Source organism: Halichoeres trimaculatus, unplaced genomic scaffold (assembly GCF_033239565.1).
Source record: "Halichoeres trimaculatus isolate MK-OKI-2021-1 unplaced genomic scaffold, fHalTri1.1 fHalTri1_scaffold_16, whole genome shotgun sequence".
Lineage (NCBI taxonomy): Eukaryota > Metazoa > Chordata > Actinopteri > Labriformes > Labridae > Halichoeres > Halichoeres trimaculatus.
The window spans coordinates 13042732-13057934 of NW_027437194.1; the positions used below are offsets into that span (position 1 = coordinate 13042732).

At 38.5% G+C, this 15203-nt stretch overlaps 1 protein-coding gene across 1 annotated transcript in view; it reads left to right on the forward strand.

Annotated features, from left to right (window-relative positions):
* Positions 1–15203, forward strand: part of rab27b (RAB27B, member RAS oncogene family) — a 47986-nt gene that overhangs the window by 29687 nt on the left and 3096 nt on the right. The window contains exons 2-3 of the mRNA XM_074690173.1: positions 9084–9255; positions 13526–13614. Of these exons, the coding sequence (XP_074546274.1) occupies positions 9103–9255; positions 13526–13614 (242 nt within the window). The 5' untranslated portion in view covers positions 9084–9102. The remainder of the gene's footprint in view (positions 1–9083; positions 9256–13525; positions 13615–15203) is intronic.

Consider the following 15203-nt stretch of genomic DNA (forward strand, 5'->3'; position numbering starts at 1 on the left):
AAATACCCTCAGATACACCTGAGAGTCTCTGTCCTTGTGATCCCTCAAAAAACATTTCAAAATACCAGATATGGATAAAACTGTGTGTGAAAAACACCATTTATTCATCAAGCAATAAAAACAGTCATTGTTTTGTGAATAGAAAAAAAAATCCACAGCTGGCCACCTGATTCCAGTTTGGATTCACTTCATTGATCGTTCAGCAACACGGTCTCAGATGTCTTTCTCGGTTTTGTTAAGTGGGTCTGAAATGCCGAAAGGTTTCAGACAATCACAATGGGAAACCCTGGAGGACGTCTGGACAAATTGGATCATCAAGGGTCAATCTCCATCCATGTTAGCGGTTATTGATTGTTCTCTCTGGACGATAGATTGGTTAAAGGAATTAAAGGACGAGAGTCTGCGGAACAAATGGAAAACGAATCAGATGTCTGATCTGTTTAAGTTGATTCTGAGGACACAGCTGTCAGACATAAACACCTCTGATGAATGTCTGCTGACAGATTACAAATACCAGATTTGTAATCACGGAGTGTTTTGGAAAAAAAATATCAGGGTGTAATTAAAATGCATTAGACTTTTTTCAATTTAACCTTAATGACTTTTTTTATTGACGCGATCTGTTCTGATTAAGACTGGGGTGGGATATTGCTCATTGCGATGGGATGGTTGAAATTGCAATATTTCATGAAAATGTAATCCCAAATTCATTGATATACACAGGATATATACTGTATATAATCACAAATCATTATAATACCCCTATGATTCAAGGAGACAGAACACTATTAAATTAAAACAAGGAACTTAAGTTATAAAACTGTCAACATAAGAACTGTAGTGTAAACCAATGATAAATAAGAACAAGCTGTAAACACAATAGTAAATAAAGAAGTCAAACTGTAAACACCTTAAATAAGTAAGTCAAACTTTAAACACAGTAAGTAGAAAAAAAAATTGAAAATGTAAACACACAATGAGCAACTTAAATGACGTTAAAACGCCATATTATAGTCTTACATTAGATAATGGTGGACGGAGGGGGAGGGCACTCGGGCAGTGTGCAGCCCAACACACAGACACACAGGAGCAAGAGCCACAGAATCTCCGCGGAGCAAAAATATTTTATAATCGGCTACATTATGGCTGATGTCGATTAATCGGTGACAGGCATAATCGGCCCGATTAATCGGTCGGGCTCCAGTTAGAACCCCCCCCACAGTGGGTGCCGGTAGTAAATTTAGCGACTCGGAAAGAAGACATTTTTTGAATCAGGCTGTAAATAGGTTAATTTCTGCTTTGAAAACGGCTTTTTTTGGCTTGGTGTGTATGTGACTTCTTGGGTACGGAGCCAGCCTCAAGCGGACGCTTGATAAAAAGCAGATTTTAGCACTTCCACATTGTCGCGTATTCTTAGACTGGAGGTTACCGCCTGGTCAAATACAGCACCAAAAAGCATCACTGCCTTACTTTTGTTAGAACTTTGATCCTTATTGGTGTTTAATCAGTTGATTACAGGACTTTTACTTGCAGACGAACATTACAAATTTTATTGAAAAGTGACTAGTCAATTGATCACATCCACTTTTTAACTGTGTATTTCATATAAAATTACTTCTACGCCATGAATTTTTTAGTCAATTATAAGCTCTTTAACAACAGCGTCATTCTCCTCCTCTGCTTCACTAACACACCTGACCTGCTTCCAGACTGCTTCGGTGCTGATCTTTTTCTGCACTCTGTTTTGAGTCATTAAAATCCTGTGTCCTGACACCAACAAGCCTCATCAACAAGTGGGTCACCTGGACTCAGAAAAGAAACTTTTTTAAACACAGTTGTGTGATTTTGGATCACTTAAGTAACTGCTGAGAGGTTTTGTTAACAGAGCAGACATGACAGGTAAAGAAAGAACAGACTTGTAACATGTACGTGTCTGTGTGTGAGATGAGGAGGATTATCAGAAACAAGTCAAGCAGAGTAAAGTTCAAGGAATTTTGACCTAAAATAACCAGTGTCACAGACATACAGTAAGTGGTGTCTTCTTTTGTAGGTCAGGCATCATTATTAATTTGAGTCTGTTTTATGATCTGCTCAAAACTGAAATAACTGCTCAGATATTCCCTCATAAACTGGGAATGACATCCACTTTATCCAAATGTTACTTTAAACCCCAAGATCCCCCAGTTGGGGGACTTTGAGGATGCTGCACAACAAAGGGCATAAAAAAGCACCTATCATGCATAAATCTAGTCATATAAGAAACTCAGCTACAAACACTGTCATATCATACTTCAACAGCTTTCTGTTTAATTGAGTAATATTTGAGTTATTACTCTGAGCCAGTGACATAAATACTAACACTGACACCTCTGATCAAATTTCTCAAGTGTTCCCTTTATTATGACACCAGAAAGATTCAAAGAGACTGAAGATTCGGGGATACTCTTTCATATTTGCCTGTATCATTTTTCTAGCAGAGGCAAAAAAGCCAGGGCTGAAAGGGTTACAGGTTAAAAACAAGTAAAAGAATTTTTAAAACGAATCTCAAGCTGTTTCTGATGTCTGATTTTTGGTGCTTGCTCTGCACATGCGATGTGTTTTAAACATCTCACTTCTCTTCAGGGAACTACTTAAAACAGTGTTGGGGATTTTCAGTGAGAAGAGAGGGATTAATCCTGTTGGTGTTAATCAATAATTAACACAGCAAAGGCCAAGCAGCATCACCCTGCTGCTTTCATAGGAGAAGAGCAATCTTCAAAAGCATCCATGCAGAGCTTTTCTTTGTAATTTTTTAAATAAAACCTAGTGTTGGATTTCAAAACAATAGCCATTTTAGACATGAAGCTGAAACCATTTCCAGAGGATTTGTTTGGAAACATTTCTACTGCACAGTTTAGGATAGTTAACCAGCTGACATGTTGTGTAGCAGTGTAAACAGATATCTGTTTGCTCAGAGCCTTTTCTCCTATGAGAGTAGTATTGATTTGGAAACCTAATTAGGAATTGGATGAATACATGAAACTGGCTTTCATCGTTTAATAATTCAATCAAAGAATCATTGTGCATTATGCACAAGGATCAGGGTGGCCCAGATTTGACTTGTTGTTATGAAAGATGCTCAGGATCAGGGATCAGTAGGGATGGGTACCTTTCGCAATTGAAACGATACGGTACCAATGCCTGGTGCCTGGCAATTGGTACTGGTACTCAACGGTACCAATTTTCGGTACTTTTTTGGCTCTATGTGGTAAAAAATATCAATTTTTTTAATAATGATTTTTTTTTTTTTCCAATTTAACATATTTCTTCCTCAATATATAACCTTGCCCTCTGCCTTTCCACTCCCTCACAGTCACAAAGATGCATTTAGGTACCTAAACAAGGTACCTTTTGATTTTGCGTGAATCAGTACCTGGTACTTTTGACAGAATTCGGTCGGTACCTTTAAAAGTACCTAATTTGGTACCCATCCTTAGGGATCAGAATGTCTGGGACAATTAATCACAAAAGTAAAAAGAAGTTGTGTCTTTTACTGTACTTTAACAACTTTGTAGTGAAGCCATGTTTTTTTTCCTTCTACAGATAAATAGATTATCATCTGATGATGGAGTCCTATGTGTGCATATTTGTTGCTCCGTATATCTCTCCTCCCTTTTATTCTGCTTTGTGTTTCCTATCAGTTGCTGTATGTTGTAAATCTGTGCAGAGTGTTTAGAGCAGCACTGCACTGAGTGGTGGAAGTTACACTCAGGGTCTGTCATGTAGAGTTATGCTCCGCCATCGGGGCTGTCGATTCCCCTGGTCTTATAAATGATTTATGCTGAGTTCAGAGTTGTATTTAACCTGTTGATTGTAAAACACAAGATGGAGGTGTTGTACATTTTCCCATCATGTCATGAATCAGTTTAGTTGCATATGTGCTACGATGGAGGAGTTTTGCAGGATTTTATTAGATACTGCCATATATCTTTCTATCATGCAAAACCACCAAGTATTTTAGTTTTTAGTTTTTGAAGCTTAGTTAAATACTCATAAAAACTTATTTAACCCTTAAAATTCTAACAAAAAATTGGAAACAGATTTAAAAAAGCTGTCAAATTGACATCTCAATCATATAAATTTACTGTCTGTTTGACTTGCTGATTGGAATAAGTCACAGTACAGTGTGTTTATTTTGTTTGATTGAATCTTATTGATTGATGACGGTGCTTTCCAAATTAGCTGCTTTACCCAACTTCCTGAAATTTGTTTGTAATTGGAAAAAAGTCAGCATTAAGTGACATCAACATTCTCCAACAAACAAGCTGCTGTGCTTTCAGTGTTTACTGGTGTTATGTTTGAAGCTAGAGTTAAATGCATTGCAGTGAGAAAACAGGTATGAGGAAGTGTTAATGCATCTTCCAAAGAAAGGGAGGGTTGAATTCTTGCAATGTTTCCTAAATGATTAAAGGTGACCTTATGTTGCTCATATAATCATCAAGGTTCAGTTTAAAATCTTAAATACCACCAGTGTTATTGTATTTCTTGCTTGTTCTGTGGAAAAACACCTGCTCACCAAACATGTGACTGCAATGATCTCGCGGAACAGTACGTCTTTAATTTGCATTTTCTGAGCCAGTGAAGATGAAAACGTAGATTAGGGCGAATGTGTTGTGCCATATCTGATGATTCACATGTCAAAGCTGAGTTTCAGCTTTCTATGGTGAAGAAAACTGCTGATCCTTTACTCAAAAGTTGCAACACAATGAATTGAACCTACATTTCCCACAGTTTGGGAACTTTTCAGTTTTGAGATAAAGTTTAACATGCAGGTATGTTTTGGTGCTTTGTGTAACTGATTTTTCACACATTAAACTACAAAGAAACTACGGAAATCTTGGATTAATAACCAGAAAACTGCATAGCTTTAATTCTTAATGAGGCTGAAGCATGGTGGTTTGACTGACAGAAGTGACATCTGTTATTATCTCACTGATGTGAATGATAACAGATGGGAGAGCAAAACCCAGCTTCCTGATTGACATTCTGATAGTGATGCTAGTGTCTTGTCCTCACACTAACTCTCCTCTGTGCAGCTAGACTGGACTCTTTTGCCCTCTCTTTCTGTGTGTTTTTTTTTCTTTCCTGTTTGTTCTCGGCCATAGTGGGTGATGGCTCATCCATTTTTAATGTCTTCGTTGGTGTGCATCGTTTTGTTTTCACTTGCTGCTGAGACAGAAGGTTTAGCAGACACCAGGGAAAATATTTGTCGCCCCAGCCTGAGTGCAACAAAGCTTTGAACCAGTATTTTGCACTTGTGAGTATATATTTATCTTATCAAGGTGTGAACTTTTTATTTAGCTTTATTTGGAGTATCATTTCACAGCCTTGCACTAAATGCTTCTGTTAAGTGTGTGTCAGTAAGGTTAGGCTAAATGTAAGAAATGTATCTCAGTCGAGGCAAAACAGTTGAACAAACTACAACCTCTGACCAAAGAGCGTCTGAATAATTAACTTTAGACATTGTTGATTTTAATGTTGGTTCAACTGTTTTAGATCATTATTAAAATGTATAAAATGACTTTGCTTATAGAACCTTTACGTTTCTTTAACATTCTTTAAAAATAGGCAAACCTACATTTGAAACCTCTGCTTTCCTCTTTCCCCTTTCTTTCCTGTTGTTGGTTGTCATGGTGAACGTGAGTCATGCTTTTTCTCTGCAGTCAGCTGACTAGACTGCTGTTAAGGGTTTTACCCGCAGGGAATCATGCAAACATTCCTGGTTTTCTACTAACGGCACCAGATCAATAAACTCTCCCACTGTGATTCATTCCCATTGGCAGTTAATCTTTGGCTGTTAACAGTCATTTGGTGCCTAAGTGTTGTCACAGGTCAAGTTTCCAGGATGTATTTGGCGGCCTGGTGAATAAATGACAAGAACAGCTCTCTGACTTACCATAATATCTCTGGTCAGGTCTTTCTTCCCTGCACTGACAGCATAATTTTAATAGGAAAATGGGGAATAATAGACTGTCCGTTTGTTGGGAGCAGCCGGCAATATGTACGGAAGACTTTCCTAAACGTTGGGTTTGGCAGGTTACCCAGGTATCCTGTATGTGTAAGGGATAGTTTCGGTATATCTTTCAAAGATAAAAAAAAGTAAAATCTAAATTCCACAAAAGTTTCTCGAACAACACCCTGTAGCATCATTTGCAAAATCTCCTGAATAAAGGCTTTTCACCATCATTTGATACTTTTCAAATCACCCCTATGTCATTGGAGTTACATGATATTGGCAAGGCTTGGGTATTTGAAGCAGGGACAAAGAAAAGAGAAGGTCTTACAGTTATGCCTGATGTTGTCTAAAGCCCCGTTATCACCAAGCAGTCTGGTTTAGATCAGTTTGGTACAGGTTGGATTTGTCAAGACTGATCCTGTTTGTGTCTCCACAGTCTTCTAGGCTGTGTGTGTAAGCCAGATGCCTATAGCTGCATCAGTTATAAAAAAGCGTGATGCCATAGCAGTGCGACACAGTGTACCCCGCTAATAAATCCAACAAAGAAGAAAAACAAAGAGCAACGACTGGAGACATCTAGCAATTCATCTTCTCATTGATTGGCATGTGGCTTATTGTGACAAAGCGCAATCAAGCTTTGTTCAAGAGAAGGCAGTGTGCCACAAGAAGTAACACAGCCGCTGTCACACTGCAGTGTTGTCGTGCAACCTACTGAGATTGGATCAGTTTAGTCTGGCACCCCAACGAAAGGTACCAAAAAGTGAGACAGTTCCGCGATTAGTCAATGGAAACCCCTCAAAGTACGTGCCGTGTTGAAACAAACCAAAGTGAACCGGTTGGTGAAGTTCTGGTTAAACATCCTGGTCCTGTCTGCTTGAGTCTGCTCCATGGACGGCTTCTCTCTGATCCTGACATACAGTAAGGTTATTGTTAGGAGATCACAGCTGCTGGTTAATCACTGTCCTTCTGATACAGCAACGTGTTTCCTCTCAGCCAAGTCTATTAGAGTCTTATGATGCCTTCTCTAAATATACCACATTCAGCTACAGGGCAAACAGGCCCCAGACTTCAACTCACCAGAGACAACACTCATTACAACTGCATTCCTTTGGTTTCACATCTTCACTGACTGAAGCTCTGGAGGAATCAGGTTACTGTGATAAGTGGATGGTTCTGAAGATGAGATGCACTTTCTCTGGTGTTGCTAAGAAATCACCTTATGTGCTGGTGAAGAATCTTTGCTTTGCACAAATTGATGTTGAATCAGTGGTGATCTTTTGCAGTTGAGGGTATTGATAAGATTTTATTGACACCAGTGCCCTTATTTCGCTGCTTGATCTGATTCTTAACAATTCCCTTGTCAATAGGCTACCTCTTGTGAATTTTCTGTTCAAAAAGTAGTTTTACAGGTTTTCTGTGTCAACAACATTTTATTGACATTTTATTTTACATGTTTGTGTTGTTGCAACCCCGGTTGATATTACAGTGTTGCAGAAAATTGCACTTTGCGTTGTTAGCGTCCTTTTTGGGAAAGTAAAGCCCAGCCTGTGACCGCGTCCATCTCTCCATCATTGTGTTGGTAGTTCTGCTGTTGACTGACAAGCATAGTTAGAGTCCAAAATGTAAGGAAAAAAGGTGTTGAACCCAAAAATGTAACAGCTTGTTTCATTTTGGGTCATTGTTACATTTTGGGCTGTAGCAAGCCTGATTGAGGTGGGGCATGTCACATGTGGGTGCAAGGTCTGGCTGCTCTGGAGTATTGTAAAGAATCAACAAGGAATAGTTGAGCATAAAGGCCGATGATGTCGATGGATCAGTCCATTATTAACAAGAACTGGTTATCGATACACATCCCTACTTCTGGGTTTATAGCATTTACAGAGTGCTATTAAAGTGCTGGTGTCGTATATCAAACTTTCTTCACATGGAAAACCTTCAGTAGCTCTCTCGTACTTTGCATAGTGGAAAATTTTAGCTTGCTATAATAAGCTGCTATATATCGTGTCCTATAAAGACAGTAGGGTATAAATCAGGTGGGATGGGCTCAGCCAAATCTTTTTCCAATGACAAAATGTAAAGTCAGGAGAGAATCCTGTCAGGTAGAGTCTCTGTTAAACCATTAAAAAACTACAAAAACACTCACAGACACTCTGCCAAACATATTGTGATTGTGACGCAACACTTTAGTCCTACTCTTTAATGTTATACTCCCTTTCAGCAGACTGTCTGCTACAATTTGGTGTTAGTTGCAGGTTTGTATGATAATTTGTTGCCTGACAGTGTTGAAAATTATGACCCAGTACATATTTAATTTTCCAGATCTTAGTATCCAGAATATTTCCAGGATATGGATTCTACTTTAACATATGTCAGAAATAACCGTGACCTTGTCTTGTATTACTTTGCAAAGCAATTCAACCATTTATGGTGGAGTTATGTACACATATGGGGAAAACGGCCCTATCTCACAATGATAAAGAATCCTTTAAAAAAGTCCTGGAACCAGGCTGTGATTAGATTCACCTCCAAAGTTCAATCATTTCTTCCTTATCCCATTTCAAACATTTCCTGAAATTTCATCAAGATCTGTTCATAACTTTTTGAGTTATGTTGCTCACAGAAAAACAGACAAACTCTTCCTAAAACATAACCTTGTACATACTAGAATATCATAAAAGAGAATCTTAGATTTGTTCCAGTAAGAAACCTTAACTTGCTGTGTTATAATTTAATGTTAGCTTTTCTTTTAGAGTTAGATCAGTGGTTTACTTGTGCTTTGTCATCGTCAGACATAAAAATATGCAGACTAGATTTCCCACCCACACTCAGTGCTCCCTAACACAAAGTTACAATTTTCCCAGAAAGTCATGCTGTGATCTGAGTGACCCTCTGACCTCACTCCCATCACTCAATAGTTGGTAGTTCAACACACACACACACACACACACACACACACACACACACACACACACACACACACACACACACACACACACACACACACACACACACACGATTCCTATAAACATAAACTATTATTTTTATGTGTGTATGTGTGTGTTAACATATATTTGACTTTGTGTTTCAGGTTTATTGTGGTCATCACTATGACTGATGGGGATTATGACTACCTTATAAAGCTCCTTTCCCTGGGGGACTCTGGTGTGGGGAAGACCACCTTCCTGTACCGATACACAGATAACAAGTTCAACCCCAAGTTCATCACCACAGTCGGCATCGACTTCAGGGAAAAGAGAGTGGTGAGTGTTGATCTCATATCCCCAGTCAGAGGTAAAGTGATGGAAAATGTGATATTTCTGCTACTTGTCCTGCCACAAGGCTGACCAACCTTTATTTCCATCGAAGCAAGATGCCAATTTTTTTGATAAAATGCTCACCCTACCCACAGTCGATACAGGCTGGACTTCCATAGTTACCATGTCATCTGACACTTTCTTTAGGCTGAACATGTCACAGAAGAAGGTCAAGTCAGGTCTGCTTTTTCGGCTCCTTTTCTCTCACAGCTGTGGCTCAGATGAGTCACAATCTTTTGAACACGTGCAGGGAGGTTTGGCATGTGTCACATCCAACTATAAACAGGTATGAATTATAAAACATAGTATCTGTACAGGGTGATGGAGTATCATTTAATGCTCCATTCCTCCAAGAACAGTTTTGACTGAATTTGGGGATAAAAAATTGAAAAGAAAACACCTGATGAGACTTCTGCAGCTTGTTGCTTCACTTTTTGAGGGATCTCAGATTTTTGCCATTGTGAACACTCAGCTGATTGGCAGAGTAATTTTTATTCTACTCATCTTGTCAGTTTCCAGCCATTCTTTGCTTGTTTGTGCACAGGAAAATGCAGCGACTCTGACTAAATGATCTAAGTGTCTTATGAAAGGGTTTGAGCTGATAAATGTTGAGCGGCAACTGATCCTGCTGCAGTTATCTAAAGAAAAAAAAGAATGAACTACTCTAAAAACATAGAATTTGGGGTCGATATACAGGAATTTTGAAAATGTAAATGCAGAAAATATGATGCCACTCTTCACACCAGTCACATGGCTTGTGGTCTGCATTGTTTCGTCACATAGTCACATTTTTGCGGAGGTGCACATCAGGCTTAGTGTGTATGCTCTTGAGGAACAGGGCCTCACTGCATTACAGCATGTGCCACAGTGTAAATTTTACTTGAGTATGAATCAGCCTCAAAACTGGCTTTAGACTAGGGCTGCAACTAACGATTAAATTTATTATTAATCGATGAATCAGAGGGAAAAAAGAATGAGAATGCATAACAGTAATATTTGTAAAACCAAACATGCTTTGTTATTCTAGTTGATGACTTTTGTTTGCTTAAAGATATATACAAAGAAACAACATATTTGAACATAGTTTAAGCTGACCAGATGCTTAATTTATAAAGTATAACAAATGACATGAATGTATTGTCACTTAAAGAATCAACATTATGGACAAGATAATAGGAAATATATTATGTCATCAGGTTAAGAACTTAGTGGGCCAAAAAGGCAAATAAATAAAAATGTGTCCTCAGTCTTTTCACCTGCAGGTCAAATAGTACACCCCCTCTGCCCTGCCACTATCTGTAGCAGCTAATGCTAATGCTAACGTTGGTTTAATGAACTCCTTGTGGTTTTCAAACTGGGTAACAATATAATAAAAAAGACAAAACAAATCCTACACATCACACATTTCACCACATATAAAAGGAGTTTATGTTGGATTTTGTAGCTCCTCACCTCACTGTTGAGCTCCCCAGTTTGTCATTGACGAGCCCAACATGTTTACGTTTTAAAGCGCTGGATCATTGAAGTCGTACTGCCGTGCCATGCAATTTCATTTTTGCAAATGTTGCAATTAACAGACTATGTGCTTTTACTCAGCGTAAAATACCCCCAAACTCTGGGAAATTTTGGCCTTTTTTGACTCTGCCATGATTCCCATTTACTTGTTTCCCTCACCTGCCGGCAGCCCAGGTAATCCACACTCCAGTCAAGTAGGTGGTGGTAACCAAACTTAAGCTAGTTGCCAACTGCTAAATATTCCAACAAAATGGAAGAAAACAAACAAACTGAAGACAATTTAATGCAGTTATGTCCTTTTGTTATGACGCTTTTACTAATAGTTTTTTATCAATTTTATCAATTCATTGTTGCAGCCCTGCTTTAGACTGTTTAAACAACTTTGGTAAGCCAAATCCAAGCACCTGATCTAACCCTTTAGTTTTTGAACCTACAACTTGAAAAAATACAGAAATAATCTTTATACTTGCACATCTTTCTGGGTAAACACTAATGTTGAACTATTGCTTCTTTAGGCTGTGAGTGTTTTTTTTTTTTTAATCTAGTTTTATCAATATTTCAGTAATCTTCCTAGTATCAGAGTCAGTGAAGACAGGACAAACCCCAAAGTTTAACAAGAATTAAACTTGAAATATTCACAAAGTTTCACACTTCAGTTGCTGTATTAATAAGCAGTATGAGATCTGTTGAGCTAGTTATCTCAGAGAGTGGGCGGAGCTCGGTCAAATGTTTGCTCTCAGGCTTGGTCACCTGGGTACTGTTCAGCCTATGCTTGTCGGAAACACTGCTTGATGCCGGTTTAATAACATCGCTCTGGGTGACTCATAGGATTGATTATTGCTACTTTCCTCTTTTGTGTGTGTCTGTGTGTGGGTTATTGTGTGTGTGCATGTGTGTGTGAATTGGTCTTACGCTCCACTTTCAAAAAAAAGAAAAAGAAACAGAAGCAGACGTGATCACAGCTGTAGGTCCAGACTGTCAGCGGCTTTCCTCCACAGAACCTTAAAGTGAATGCTGTTGATTTGAGTCTCAGCTGTCTGACTCTCCACGTAGTTATCTTATTGATATTTTAATAAGCTGTAATGAACCACTTGAGTATGTAAGAGGTGGGCTTAGTCACTGTGATGACAAATATGTTTGAGTAATATTGTTTGAAAGCCTTAAATTTGTTTTTTTGCCATCTTGATCTTTTAAGATATGAAGTCACCATACTCATACAAGTGGAAGGATAAGAATTGCTTTAAAACTGTAACACTTGTAACTGTAACGTTACTTAATAACCCATCCATTTTTCCCATATTAGAAATTACAGTTGTGCAAAAATTGAATAAAGGCCAGTTAACTGAAAGGTGTACATGTTGATGCTACCTTCCCTCAGCTCTACCTCTTTGCCAGACAGTGTTGTTTCCAAGGTGGTCGGCAAAGCTTGAGACTATAAACCCAGGCTGAAATAGTTCTCCTTCGAGGCCATCATCTACGTCAGATGACAGCGAGGGTGGGCGGAAATTTCCCTTTGAAAGAATGTCAGAGAGAATGGCAGTGTCTCATGTGGGAGAGTCAGAGGTGTGAATGACGCTTGAAGCTCACTGCAGAAACACAACACAACCTGCTGCATCACACCACACATCATCACTGTCATATTCCTGATAGTCTGTTAGACTGACTGCAGGGCTTTTTTCCACAGTTGGACTGTGTTAAGGGTGTGTGCATACACTACCACAGCTACCCGTCTGGAAGGATAGATTTTCAAAGTGAAACTGGAAAGGATAAGCTTGAGTCATGTTGGAAAGTGCAGATTGTGTGCTCAAAGAAATATGAATTGAGAGATGAAATGCTCCAGCATTTTTTAATACAGTTTTTAATACAGTTTGTTATCACTATGTCAAATGTTTTAAGATTTAAGGTATTTTGTTTTTGACTGATTCCATTCCTCTGCAGGGATCTGAATAATTCTTTTTTTTCTGTAACTAAAAAAGCTGCGGTTCATCTAGAATGCTGCTACTTGACTCCCAACCAGAACCAGGAAATATGACCATATTACTTCAGTGCTCAGGTCTCTGCGCTGACTTCCTGTTGTTCAGAGAATAGACTTTAAAACAGCTCTGGTTGTACAAGTCACTTCATGGTTGAGCACCAAAGTACATCTCTAACATGTTAGAGCCATGTGAACCAACTCAGACTCTGTGAACCTCAGGGAGGGGTCTCCTGCTGGTGCCCAGAGTCAAAGCTTCAATGTTATGCTCCTACACTCTGACAATGTCCAAATCTAGGCTGAAAACAGTTTTATTTAGCTTTGCATATGTCAACTCAAAGTGTTTCATCTGCTCTCCTCTTGTTAAATTGATTTAATTTAATCCAATAAATCATTTTTAATGCTTTATGTAAACATTTTATTTTGTCTAATGTGATTTTTTATTTTATTTTAGCTGTAAAGTACTTTAAATTGCCTTGTGTACAAATTGTGCTTTACAAATAAACTTGACTTGCTTTGCCCAAATTATCCCAACCCAGTGCATCAGTTCAGCCGCCCCCTATTACACAGGCTATAGTCCCAGAAGCAGGCAGCCGAGGTTCAAATCTGACCCTCAGGCCTTTGCTGCATGTCTGAGCTAAGCTGTTAAGTGTAAGGTTTGGAGTGTGAAGAGGTTACGTTTCGTTTGTTGTGTTTATTAGATAAACAAAAATATTTCCTTCTCCTCAGGTGTACACACAGACCAACCCCAATGGGACGAATACGGGGAAAACCTTTAAAGTTCATCTTCAGTTATGGGACACAGCTGGACAGGAGAGGTGGGCTGCTCAACACACTACAACAAATACAGTTGGTTTTTTATTTATAATATATTTATCTATGCAGAGTCAAAAGAAGGACTGTGTTTGTTTTATAGCAGCTCTTTAACAAAGGCATTTATGACTTTTGTTATCGCTGCACCTAGAAGAGTGACACAAATTTAAATTCTGAGCTTTAACTGTGATTTTCTATCAAAATAGATCTCATTGCAACAGTTTCTAATTAAACAGTAAACAACATTCTCCATCAACATTAGCCACAGCTGTTCTTTTTTAAACGACAAAACTATTGATTGTCCTCAATGAGCTTTGATATCTACAGTTCTGCTTTTTCAGCCTTCATGACTAAAAGGTTTGAAGAGAGCAATGTTTTCATAGTCAACAAGCAAAAACAATGAAAAACGTTATTCTTTTCCCCCACACATTGTGGCAACAATTTTTGATTTCTAGCGTTACACTTGAAATTTTAGTAATGACAAATTCTTCTTGTCTGTGATAAAATGATGCAGCTTCTCACTGAAATCCTGGCTGTATCAACTCAATGTCTACGATGATGTGTTTCCACTGCGTGTTTCTGTGTGCCCTCCTGCTTGTGTGGCATCCATCAATCATGTGTTGGAGTGTGTTGGTGTGTGTGGTTTTCACTATAAACTGCCCTTGATCCTTTTAATCAGTTTTCTAAAGGTCTGATGACTCATTGCAGGATGATTCAGTGTTTGTTACACAGTTTAAACTTCTCTTCTACGCCTAGTGTGACGGAACTAATTCCCGTTATCATAAACTAATCCTCTTCATCCTTTAATCAAAGTCATCATTCAAACCGTATGATCAGTTCATCTGTGTGCTGTGGAAACACCCGTGACATACCACTTTTTCACACGTTAGTCTATTAATTATTTGCTGATGAAACCTCGTTGTTAGCTTTTAGTTATTGTTTTTGCAGGTGTGGCACCCAGAAGCTGAGCGCATCAGAGAAAATAGAAATGAATTCAGAGAGACACGGAGGGGGGTTTACTTAGAAGGGACTGTGGCTGCTAACAGCTGTATGAAGTGTACATCACTTGCCCCCACTACCTGATCCATCTTAAAGTCAAAATTGAAAAGCTAGTTGCTTGAATGATGGTCAAGTCCAAAAACATTAACAAAGTTCGGCAGCTCTGTGTTGCTTACGTTTTCCAGTTTCTTGTAAGATTTTGATTTAAATTGCAACTCAAGTAAAGCTAAGGCAAAATCAGGCCCTCTAGGCTGCAACCACCACAGATGCCACCAAAACCATTAGCCTGCAGTAAAAGAAAATTACTTTATATAGGTGAAATAAATATGTACCAATATGACAAGTTACTCTAAACTAAAGTTTTTATTCGTTGGTAAAATGTTGTTTCTTTTTCCTCATGAATTGGTGCTGAAAATGGGATCATGGCCACTCTTAAAGACGTGTTAAAAGTGGATCATATGAGAACTTTTCAATTATTAAATATCGGTCAATAACTAAACATTTAGAACATTTTTTACCTGGAAACCTGCTCCTTTTACATCTCCTTTTACTCATTACTAGTGATGCTGGTAACATGTTACTTTGTAAAGCATTA